Source organism: Giraffa tippelskirchi, chromosome 11 (genome assembly GCF_054371585.1).
Source record: "Giraffa tippelskirchi isolate mGirTip1 chromosome 11, T2T-mGirTip1v1.2.pri, whole genome shotgun sequence".
NCBI classification, from domain to species: domain Eukaryota; kingdom Metazoa; phylum Chordata; class Mammalia; order Artiodactyla; family Giraffidae; genus Giraffa; species Giraffa tippelskirchi.
The window spans coordinates 117,704,252-117,716,887 of record NC_137285.1 but is presented as its reverse complement, the minus strand read 5'-3'; the positions used below and the strand labels follow the sequence as shown (position 1 = coordinate 117,716,887).

General features: G+C 40.7%; 1 protein-coding gene across 11 annotated transcripts in view; it reads right to left on the bottom strand.

The window, feature by feature from the left end:
* Window positions 1–12,636, bottom strand: part of DENND5A (DENN domain containing 5A) — a 97,013-nt gene that overhangs the window by 24,890 nt on the left and 59,487 nt on the right. For 9 of the 11 annotated variants that reach the window (XM_081540714.1, XM_081540715.1, XM_081540718.1 and 6 more), the window contains 5 exons: window positions 7,952–8,269; window positions 6,440–6,655; window positions 5,708–5,942; window positions 2,758–2,908; window positions 873–966 (listed from right to left, as the gene is read on the bottom strand). In XM_081540714.1, the coding sequence (XP_081396840.1) occupies window positions 873–966; window positions 2,758–2,908; window positions 5,708–5,942; window positions 6,440–6,655; window positions 7,952–8,269 (1,014 nt within the window). Of the gene's footprint in view, window positions 1–872; window positions 967–1,332; window positions 1,336–2,757; window positions 2,909–5,707; window positions 5,943–6,439; window positions 6,656–7,941; window positions 8,270–12,636 lie in introns of all 11 variants that reach the window. The other 2 variants (XM_081540719.1, XM_081540720.1) reach the window with 2 other exon arrangements.

The window sequence follows — 12,636 nt, the reverse complement described above, 5'->3', positions numbered from 1 at the left end:
ATATGAAAATAATATGCTTTACTTAACTTTGTATAAAATGCAAACTGCAGGGTCTTTTCTTAAAGAGAAGTTGCTGAAATAGGTTTCTGAAGCTTAAGCTCCATTTTCACAACTTCATTGCAACTTAGTAAGGCAGGGTCTGTAACTTGAGGTTTATAACTAGAAACTTTACCGGGAACAAGTTACAGCAGTGCTGAGAAACTCTGCTTACAAAGCAATGAGGACTCAGGTCAATTCAAGAATCCTCAATCCCCAGGCACCTGATGATATTCTCTTGGCTCCTCTGAGAAAAAAGTCAAGACTACCTCTTTTAAATTAAGATGAAGAAAAAAAAAATAGGTAAAAAAGGCTTCTCCTCCGCAGGTTCAGAGATTTACAGCATTAACCCAAGTTCAGCTTCTCCTCCATCCCACTCTGACAAATTAACTTCTTTTCAATCATACCAGACACACATAAAAGCCTCAAGAATTTTCAAAGGAATTTTTCCAAGTTGCCAAATCTTATCTCCTGATGTTCCTGTCACCCCTCTCACTCTCCCTACACCTGGGAGAGAGTGAGTATCATGCATGAGTGACTACTGAAACAACAGTGAAAGGCTTTCTTCCAAGTACTGGGAGCATCACTAAACACAAGTGCAAGTCTGGCTCAGGGAGAAGATGCACGTGGTTTCTGGCTGCTGCCACTTGTGAACCACTGTACATTCTAGATTTGTCACAAGCCAGGCCCATATCAGGTATCAGGAACTAACTCATTATTAACCCTTCCCTGTGCAAAGGATATTTGAATCAGATCAGAGACCAAGGACATAAGAAAGAGAAGGAGGGTACAGCATGGTAACAGGGTCATTTCTGATCATTCTCAAGGTGTCTTACCTCTCTCTGGTCATTGTCTAAACGCAAGTGTTCTGTGTGCTGCTTCTGCCGGTCTTTACGCCTCCACTGGGCAGGAGCATTCCTTTTTGTCCACCTAACAGAATCAAAGCAGACGATTAAGAATATTCTGCTAAGAAAATAAGGTCAACTTATAGGAGAAAACTTAAACATCTAGGGACCAATGGGAAGCTACCAAGAAGTCACCAGAGGTAGCTCAGAAACCTTGATATAAAGGCAGCTTAAAGATCGGTGACTGGGCAATAAAGAGATATCTTTTTCCAGGGAACTGAGACGTTCTCTCTCTTGAAACATCTACAGAAACTGCACTTGCAGATCCAAAACTATTTTCACTCATCTCTGCCTGGCCTTTGATAAACTTATCTCCAAAAGTTAACAAAGAAAGAGCAATCCTGCTAAGTTACTGAGTTTCAGTTCAGACTCCAATTATTTCAACCACCACTTACTCTGCCCCACCACTTAGAGTGCTAGCTAGGTGCTGTCTGGGTCCAGTTATGAGATTTGCAGATGATTTCAACCCATCTGCAGTTTGGCCTTTTACAGGTCCTGAACATCTATTTCTGCTTTATTGACTATGCCAAAGCCTTTTACTGTGTGGATCACAATAAACTGTGGAAAATTCTGAAAGAGATGGGAATACCAGATCATCTGATCTGTCTCTTGAGAAACCTGTATGCAGGTCAGGAAGCAACAGTTAGAACTGGACGTGGAACAACAGACTGGTTCCAAATAGGAAAAGGAGTACGTCAAGGCTGTATATTGTCACCCTGCTTATTTAACTTATATGCAGAGTACATCATGAGAAACGCTGGGCTGAAAGAAACATAAGCTGGAATCAAGATTGCCGGGAGAAACATCAATAACCTCAGATATGCAGATGACACCACCCTTATGGCAGAAAGTGAAGAAGAACTAAAGAGCCTCTTGATGAAAGTGAAAGAGGAGAGTGAAAAAGTTGGCTTAAAGCTCAACATTCAGAAAACTAAGATCATGGCATCTGGTCCCATCACTTCATGGCAGATAGATGGGGAAACAGTGGAAACAGTGTCAGACTTTATTTTTCTGGGCTCCAAAATCACTGCTGATGGTGACTGCAGCCATGAAATTAAAAGACGCTTACTCCTTGGAAGGAAGGTTATGGCCAACCTAGATAGTATATTTAAAAGCAGAGACATTACTTTGCCAACAAAGGTCCGTCTAGTCAAGGCTATGGTTTTTCCAGTGGTCATGTATGGATGTGAGAGTTGGATGGTGAAGAAAGCTGAGCGCCGAAGAATTGATGCTTTTGAACTGTGGTGTTGGAGAAGACTCTTGAGAGTCCCTTGGACTGCAAGGAGATCCAACCAGTCCATCCTAAAGGAGATCAGTCCTGGGTGTTCATGGGAAGGACTGATGTTGAAGCTGAAACTCCAATACTTTGGCCACCTGATGCGAAGAGTTGACTCATTGGAAAAGACCCTGATGCTGGGAAGGATTGGGGGCAGGAAGAGAAGGGGACGACAGAGGATGAGATGGTTGGATGGCATCACCGAATCGATGGACATGGGTTTGGGTAAATTCCGGGAGTTAGTGATGGACAGGGAGGCCTGGCGTGCTGCGATTCATGGGGTCGCAAAGAGTCGGACACGACTGAGCGACTGAACTAAACTGATACATGGAGCTATCCCAATTTGCACAGTGGAGACGGGAGCTGATGATGCTCTGTCAACTGCCTTGTTTAAACAAGTGAACAACCTGGACAGTTTGTATCTTCTCCACATTTGCTTTACAGAAGTCAAGGTCTTCTAAAAATGACAGTCTAGGTCTAGATATTATATGACCACTGTGACCTGGGAGCTGGACCAGGGAATCTCTGGGGTGGACTTACTTGTTGCTGGCTGGCCCAGTGGAAAGCACATCAGACTGCAGCTTAGGGAAGAAGCCTGGCTCATACTTCCCTTGTCCAATCTTCATGTCAAGTAAATGGGGATGAACTGCAGTATGATCAATTTTTGCCAGTCGCAGCTCAATTGCTTTCTCTGGATAAGAATGAAAAAGAAAGTCCAATACTTTAAAAAATGTATCAAATTCTGGGCCATAAAACAAGTCTCAATAAATCTGAAATAACTTGAATCAGACAAAGTCCTATGACCAACAACAATCATTAATACCTTAAAACTAAATAACACATTTCTAAATAAACCAGCGGTCAAAAAAGAAATCAAAAATGGAAATAAGGTATTTTGAGCCGAATAAAAAGGAAAACACAAGATACCAAAATTTATGGAACTTCATTCTTTAAAAAAGAATTTCCAAGATCCCATCTAAATGTCACGTTTTAAAGAATCTCTAAAAAGTCGCCATTAGTTATGTTTTTTACCATTTTCCAATCAGACTGATTCAAGAAACTGAGATGTCCATGCAGAATGAGATGAGGTAGCTGAGCTACTCTAGGCTAGAAATCTGAAGCCAGCGGGAAGAACCCTGAACAAGCATTATTTGGAGTACATATCTCAGGAATATACCAATGGCATTACTCCTGGGAACAGTGTGTAGTTGCATGGAGGGTCTTTGATAATCATTTTTCTGAAATGAGTCATGGAGATGAGGGTTAGTTAGCTCTCCTGCCATATCCCAAACCCCACATCATAACAAGACCACAAGAATTCATGTCCTGGCCACAAATGAGACCAGAGTAATTCATATCAGTATTTGGTATTCAACAAATGGATTACAGATGGGCTGAGGACTGACTGCCTCAACCTCTGGGCAGGAGAACAAGGCCTCAAGTCACTACAGCCTCTCATTTTACAGTCTCCAGTATAAGCAGACTCTCCCTTTAGTCCCACAATGTTAAGTCGCTTCAGTTGTGTCCGACTTTTTGTGACTCTATGGACTATGGCCCGCCAGGCTCCTCTGTCCATGGGATTCTCCAGGCAAGAATACTGGAGTGAGTTGCCATTTCCTCCTCCAGGGGATCTTCCTGATACAGGGACCAAACCTGCATCTTTTATGCCTCCTATATTAGCAGGCAGGTTCTTTACCACTAGCGCCACCTGGGAAGCCCTCTGAAACCACAGAGCTATCTACAAAAGCAGGCTCCTGCTCTGGACACTCTTGGCTGCAGAAACAGACACACATCCAGGCACGCCAGCTCTGCACACAGCGCCAAGACCACATGTGTGTGGGCATGCAATCCCTGCTCCGTGGGGGACCAGCCTGACCAGCTCTAATGGGCAGACCTGGAAAACACTTCAGGATGTGGGTCTCCTGGGGAGAGGACATGCATCCTGACCAAGCAGGCCCAGATTCAAGGCTTCCTGGCCTTAAGCGGTAGACCTGGGCTCTCAAAGTCATATATAAATATTGTCATTTTCAAGTGTAACACAACATGAAAAGATTGGGAAGTCCTGCTTTAAAATGATGGTTTAGGAGATCACCTTGCTCCTCAGGACCAAAGCCTTAGGTGGGGTTCTGGAATCTGAAACTGAATGTGCTCTAGGAGGCAAAGATGACTATGTCAGAGTACTCCACCTGCATGGGCAACACGTCCTCAAGTCTTGGCCAAGAGGACTGTCATCTTAATGAAAGGCCTGGAGCATGGGCTGAAAGATAAAGTCAGAAGGCTACCAAGCATAAGGTTGAGGAAGGCAGGATTTTGTCCAAACTGTCACCACTTGTATCTTCAAAACCTAAAAAAATGCCTGGCATATTCATTCATTCATTTAGTAAATACTTGGTAAGCACTTACCATACACTGGGCATGAAGTATTTACGTTTAGTAAATGAACAAACAAAACATACAAATTAGCTACAAGGACAATCAATATCACTCACAGAAGTGAGCACACTACTTAATTTGACACCTCAGGCTGAGACTATTCTCTAGCTAAACTGATCCAGACAGAATCTCTGTGAACAAAAAGGTGTACTCCACCATGCAAGTAGCAAACAACTTTTAACATTTATATGTTCTAGATACAATGTTAGAGGACTGGGAGTAAGACGACAAGTAAATACAGTCTCAGATCTTAAATTGCTCCCTGATAATGATACCTCAGAACAGAGATTATAAAGGAGAGGCAAGAACAAGGCACCACAGAGGTTAGTGAAGAAATCAACTCAGCCTGAGAGCATCAGAGAAGGCTTCAGAGGAAGAGAAACATCAGCTGGATTTCTGTTAGCAGCTTACTTACCCATAACTCACTCACCTTCTTTCTTGCTAACAGAATCTCAATACAGTTTGGGCTAACATTACACCAGGTCAATACTCACTTTCATAGCCTCCCTTGCATTTAAGGATAGTGACATAATATGCTTCTATGAGACAACAGAAGCTTTTGGGAATTTCTGGGAAAGCTTTTGCTTTCTGATATGAGGGAAAATACAGCTGGCATCAACTTTCCCCTTTGCTCTGAATATGAACACAGAAGGCCTCTTGTAACAATGAGGCAATAAGCATGAATATAATAAAAGTCAACATGTTAAAGATATCAGAATGAAAAAATAGAATTTCATTTCCTGATAACATTTCTGAGCAGCCGAACCACCACCAATTCTGCCCTTCTCGATAATTTGAGAACAATAACCCCCATTTATTTAATGCGTTGCTAATTACATTCTCTAGTACTTATAGCAGGACCCATTCTTAACCGACACAGTGTTAAAGGATGAGAAAAAGTCTGCCAGGCAAAAAAGATAGGGGAAAGCATTGCAGGCAATGGGAACAACTTATGCAAAAGCAGAAAACAAGAGAAAGAAGCTGACATGTTTAGGAATAAGGACATGTTAGTGATTAAATCCAAGAGACTAGAAACCTAGCGACAAGGAGGCCTCACTTGCTTCATCCACAGTGGTACACTTCTGGTACATGGATGTGCGCAGAGTAGGTGTCCGAACATTCAACAGCCTGATCTTGTCTACTCGGGAGTCAAACACCCGGAGCACAGGATCTTTATCATCATCGTCATGACACATGATTTTGTTGTCAATGAAAGAAGCAAACATCTGAGTCTCCAAGAATCTTGAGAGGAAAGGCAGGTAGGGCTCAGGCTGATCTGACAGAAAAGATGCCTGGTGGGACCAAAAGGAAAGAGAGTCATCGAGAGGGAAGAGATCATGTCAGCTTCAATCAACCAAGCCTACATATCCATAGGATTCAGTAGATTAATTGTTCTCTGAAACTTCCCAGGTCTTTATAAAAAGCAAAGAGCAAAACCTCTTCATCATTTTAAAAAATTTATATATTTCAGATATCCTGAAACTTTTGACACACTGGCCTAAACTTACTCAGGTAACCTACTGTGGCAATCAACATTCCCAAAATCCTAATGGTCAACCTGCATGTGCATCTTTGCCTAAGAGAGCTCTGACTGAAGGTAAATCACCTGATAGCAATAACCAGCACTCTGCTCTAAAGCAACCAAACATTTTACCAACATCAGAAGGACCAAGAACTTGTTTCCTGCACGTTTTATGGAAAAAAAACCCATCTTCAGTCACATCTTTGAGAGAGTCTGGCATGTTCTCATTTCTTACCACCTCCCCAGCAGGACTATATTAAAACTTACTTTATCAAAGTTTTGCATCTGCTCCCTGTTGGTAAACCAGGACTCCTTATCCTGGCTGGGCTGAATGACAAACACCTCATAATCTGCAAACATCTGAGTGAAACGATTTGCAAAAACTTCCCGGATCTGAATGTTTAGCTGGTAAATCCTGAGTTCTTCTTCATCACACTGAACTTTGAGATCCTTATTGCTGCTGGGGTCTTCACGCACTTCCAGCTACAAAAACAAAACAAAATAGTTGAGAACACCCAAGTTTTTCTTTTTATCCCAAAGAAAGGCAACTCATCCTTTTTCTCCCCACAAGAGTCATTTACTTTGTAGCAAATGGGAGAAAAAAAAAAGAGACAGAAAATGGGGGGAAAAAAAAGGAAAGGAATTCTGACATGAAGAAGAGATAAATGAGGGTGTTCCACTTGCAGGAATCCAGCAACTCAATGAAAGTGGAGAGAAACTCATTATAGGCAGAGAAATAGCAATAGAAGAAAAGGCACTGGTTATCTCAAGGGTCAGAAAAGAAGGAATTTGGGAATGCAACAAGAAAACGATAACACAAAGCACCAAGGTCAGACTCTCGTTCTCCCTTCATCTCTTTTTCTTCCCCATATTAACTTTCCCTTTCTCCCTAAAAATTTTTCCTTATTGGTCTCTTTTAACCTTTTTAATCTCTCTAAATATTTCTCTGCTCTTCTTTAACTGGCCATTATTTTTCTTTTTTAATATCTGTGCTACTAACAAACCAGGAAAATGAAATGTTTCACACTGCACTAAAAAAAAAGCTCAACAAAATGATTACCCTATTTTGTTTATATGTAATTTAAGAAAGTGATACAACAGTGAGAATGGGGAGGGTGAAGAAATGAGTAAACAACTATGGAAAGCAGAGAGTCGCATCAAAGTCAGGCAATGGAAAGCTAATACATCCCCAGGAAGAGCAGAGGACTAGAATTCAAAAGGACCAGGTTCTAACTTCAAGTCAACCACATAGAGGTATTTAATCTTAAGCAAAACACTCAGGCTCTCTAAGTCAACAATTCCTGCTCTACGTGCTCTAGGTTGCTGGGACATTCACATGGCAATGGATCTGAAAGAGGTTCAAATTCACACAGCCACCATCATCCCTCCAAGTCTCTCTGCTGCAGTGTTTACAGATAATGACGGCAGTTTCTCCTTGATGTCCAAGTGAAAAGCTACCCAGATTTAGATTCAAGTAGCGTTCACATCGGAGAAGGCAATGACACCCCACTCCAGTACTCTTGCTGGAGAATCCCCATGGATGGAGGAGCCTGGTAGGCTGCAGTCCATGGGGTTGCTAAGAGTCGGACATGACTGTAGCGACTTAGCAGCAGCAGCAGCAGCGTTCACATAGGATCATGTTTGCCAGAGCCAAATCCAGAGTCTCCCACACAGAGCATCCTTTCTCTACTCGCACTGCCCTGAACTGGGTACTTCCTTATCCTACACTTCACTTCACCCGGTCATCACCTTAGCTCAGACCCATATACAGCATCTTACCTTCTCCAGGCTCACCCCAGTCCTCTTGACCAAGGCCTGCAGGCGGGCGATAGTTTCATTCTCCTTGAGGAACTCATAGGAATGTAAAGGGGAGCCTGCGATGTTTCCATTCCTCTTGTCAGAGACGAGCTCAGAGGCCCGGAGCCTCTTCAGCTTGGAAGCACTCTCGCTACAGTGAAGGTTTCCTTCAGGGGGAATGCCAAATGCCATGAGAATCTCAGACACTTCCTGGACAAACTCCAATTTGTTGGGAAACTGAGGCAAGTCCTCTGGTAACTCAATGAAGTGGTTGTCAATGTCCACAAAGCAGAGGTTAGCCTGGTAGTCAAAACAGGAGGAAGACTGTGAACAACTCCAGAGTTATTAGAGGAATAACGAACAAGAGAGAAAACAGCAAACATCTGCAATGGGCATAAATTAGGTGCGGCATAAAGATGGGGTGGAAGGAGGTTGACCTGAGTTCCAATCCTGTCCTGATGCTTTCCAGTCTTGGGATCCTGGGAAAGTTATGAAACTCTGTTTCCTCAGTTATAAAATGAAGATAAACATATATCTTAGTAATAAGGATTCTATAAGTACATAGATCCTTAGCATCTAGCACCAAATTCTCACATAGTAAATGCTCATAGAATATTTGTTGAACTCACAAATCCTTACAACAGTAGAAAGAATACTAGGAGAGTGTCAGAAAGTCTGGGTCCCAGATCTGACTCTGTGACTATCTCCCCATATGGCCCTGAGCATGCCAGTATTCCTTGCTGAGCCTCATCCCTGATTTGTAAGATTTGGTGGCTGGTCTTGATTTCTGTGCTTTCTTCTGGCTTTAAGACTGCTTCTGAGAGGATACAGCAAGACAGTACTTTCATACACTGCTGGGGGGATAGGTAATCTGGATAAACAAAAAACAACCTGGCAATAGTTATCCTTATTTTACAGACAAACTGACACAGAGAGGTTAAGTAACTTGTCCAAAGTCACACAGCTAGTAAGTAGTACAGCTGGGATTTGAACTCAGCTAGCCTGACTTCGGTTGTACCCTCAAGCTCTTAACCATCCACTCTTCTCCTGAGAGGTCTTATACATTTCTTGTCCAATTTAACTTAAATATTTCATAGTTCTCATTCCTGTTGGAATTTTCAAGTAATGCAGCTATAAATTAGAAAAGTCTTCTATCTTTGTATATTTATCTTATAACCATGAACCTGTTGTAGCCAAGACAACTGTCATTTGCTTCACTGCAGAGCATTATTATGTGCTTAATTAAGCATTTGTTATAAAAAGGATAAAGAGACAACCAACATCAAAGATTTAGGACAGTGTTAGTATACAACAAACGTCAATCGACACTGTTATTATCACTGTGGAGTATAAAATTTCAATAAATGAATATACACAGAAGTACACACTATATATTATTAAACAGGAAAATTCCATAATGAAAAGATGATAATAATCCCCACATTAGTAAATTTAATGTAAAATGGTTTTAAATTCCAGAAAGATTTTTACTTTTTTGAAGGGCATATCTGATGAACTGACTGAATCTTACCTAAAAAAATAAAAGAAAAAAATAGCCAAGAAAATTCTGAAGCCACATTTACGGCAGAAAGCGGAGAAGAACTAAAGAGCCTCTTTGTGAAAGGGAAAGAGGAGAGTGAAAAAGTTGGTTTAAAACTCAACATTCAGAAAACTAAGATCATGGCATCTGATCCCATCACTTCATGGCAAATAGATGGGGAAACAATGGAAACAGTGACAGACTTTATTTTCTTGGACTCTAAAATCACTGTAGATGGTGACTGCAGCCGTGAAATTAAAAGACGCTTGCTCCTTGGAAGAAAAGTTATGATCAACCTAGACAGCAAATTAAAAAGCAGAGACATTAGTTTGCCAACAAAGGTCCATCTAGTCAAAGCTTTGGTTTTTCCAGTAGTCATGTATGGATGTAAGAGTTGGACTATAAAGAAAGCTGAGTGCCGAAGAATTGATGCTTTTGAACTGTGGTATTGGAGAAGACTTGAGAGTCCCTTGGATTGCAAGGAAATCCAACCAGTCAACCCTAAAGGAAATCAGTCCTGAATATTCATTGGAAGGACTGATGCTGAAGCTAAAGCTCCAGTACTTTGGCCACCTGATGTGAAGAACGCATTCATCTGAAAAGACCCTGATGCTAGGAATGATTGAAGGCAGGAAGGAGAAGGGGACAACAGAGGATGAGATGGTTGGATGGCATCACTGACTCAATGAATATGAGTTTGAGCAAGCTCCAGGAGTTGGTGATGGACAGGGAAACCTGGCGTGCTGCAGTCCATGGGTCACAAAGAGTCGGACATGACTGTGCAACTGAACTGAACTGCCTTGTTGGATTCTAATACAAATGTAAAACAACAATGTGTTAGAAAAGAACAGTCTTGAACAGACCAATCTATTGCAGGTGGATCATTCAATAAATGTTTGGGGGACAAATGGACATTTAGAAATGTTAAAAGTATAATCCCATACTCAAAAATAAATTTGAGATAGACTGAAGATTTAAATATAAAAAATAAAGCTACTTTATGTCATAAAAAAGAATTTCTACCTTTTAGAGACACATATGAAATATATAATGACATAATAATGTTGTGTGAGATTTGCTTCAAAATAATCCAGTAGGATTCATCCAGTAGGGTAAATGGGGAAAGGGTGGAGGATACAGAAAGAAGAATGGCCATGAGTTGATGATTATTGTGCAATGATGGATGTTAGTCTCTCTATTTTTACATATGTTCAACATTTTCCATAACAAAAAGTGAAAAAATAAAAACATTCACAAAAGTATTAAAAGAAAATATAAATGATTATTATAATGCCTTAGGGTAGAGAGTTGGGCTTTTTAAACTTTGGTGGTGGTGGTGGTGGTGGTTTAGTCGCTAAGTTGTGTCCAATTCCTGTGACCCCATGGACTGTAGCCTACCAGGCTCCTCTGTCCATGAGATTCTCCAGGCAACAATACTGGAGTGGGTTGCCATTTCCTTCTCCAGGGGATCTTTCCAACCCAGGAATCAAACCCGGGTCTCCTGCACTGCCGGCAGATTCTTTACCAACTGAGCTACAAGGGAAGCTTTAAACTTTATACAAGGTTAAAAACCTTGTATAAATACTGCCATTAAAAAATTTAAAAATAATCTGGGAAACAATAATTGTCATACATAACATGTAAAAGATTAATATTCAAAGACATTATTGGGATAAAGCTAATTTACACAGCTGGAAAATGGTTATGAAAGGCAAACAGGAAGTTTCTGTTAATCAATTTCAAATATATGAAAAGATGTTCAGTTTCACTAATAAACCAAGAAATGCAAACAAAATATTTTTTACCTACTAGGCTAGCAAAAATGCAAAAGATTTACAGTGTCCAACACTGGCAAAGTTACTAGGAAACAAACACTGTTACTGGGAATGTGAGTTGACAACTTTCTAAGAACAATCTTAAAGACATTATTTTTTTTAACCAGTCCAACCCAGAAACTAGAAATTACCAATATTTTTATCTACCAATGTACTTCTCCCCAACCTACACAGTTTCACCCCCAGGTAATCACTATCCTGAATTCTATGTTTGTTATCTTTTTGCCTTTTTTCATTTATCACATATGTATATACACCTTTAAATTTTTTGCTTGTTTTTAAATTCTGTAAAAGGATCATTGTGCTTTAAGTAGTCGTATGGTACTACTTTTCTTCATTCAACATTAAGTTACTAACAATCAGACATTTTGTTTGATGTAACTACCCATTATTTATTTTCACTCTTACACAATATTCCACTGCGTGGATATACAACAAGTTATCAATCTTCTCATCAAAAGGCCTTCAACTAGCTCCCTGTGTATTGCTTTTACACTGTTATACATGTTTTCTTGGACACATGTGCAAGATCTTCTCTTGGTTATATCCTAGGAGTGAAACTGCTATGTCATAAGGTATGCAAATGTTCAATTTTACAAGATAAGTCCTAGCTGTGTTCCAAAGTGGTTATAACAATTTACATTTTTGCCAACAATCTAAAGTGATCCTACTAATAATGCAAGTATTTTCCAAAACTTGGTATCATCAGATTTCTTAACATACCCACTTGAGTTCAGTTTAGTTGCTCAGTTGTGTCCAACTCTTTACAACCCTACGGACTGCAGCACACCAGGCTTCCCTGTCCATCACCAACTCCCGGCACTTACTCAAACTCATGTCCATCAAGTCAGTGATGCCATCCAACCATCTCATCCTCTGTTGTCTCCTTCTCCTCCTGCCTTCAATCTTTCCCAGCATCAGGGTCTTTTCCAATAAGTCAGTTCTTCACATCAGGTGGCCAAAGTATTGGAGCTTCAGCATCAGTCCTTCCAATGAATATTTAGGACTGACTTCCTTTAGGATTTTAAGGTTTGACCTCTTTGCAGTCCAAGGGACTCTTGAGTCTTCTCCAGCACCATAGTTCAAAAACATTCATCCTTCGGCACTCAGCTTTCTTTATGGTTCAACTCTTACATCCATATATGACTACTGGAAACACCATAGCTTTGACTAGATGGACCCTTGTCGGTAAAGTTAATGTCTCTGCTTTTTAATATGCTGTCTAGGTTGGTCAAAGCTTTTCTTCCCAGGAGCAAACGTCTTTTAATTTCATGGCTGCACTCACCATTTGC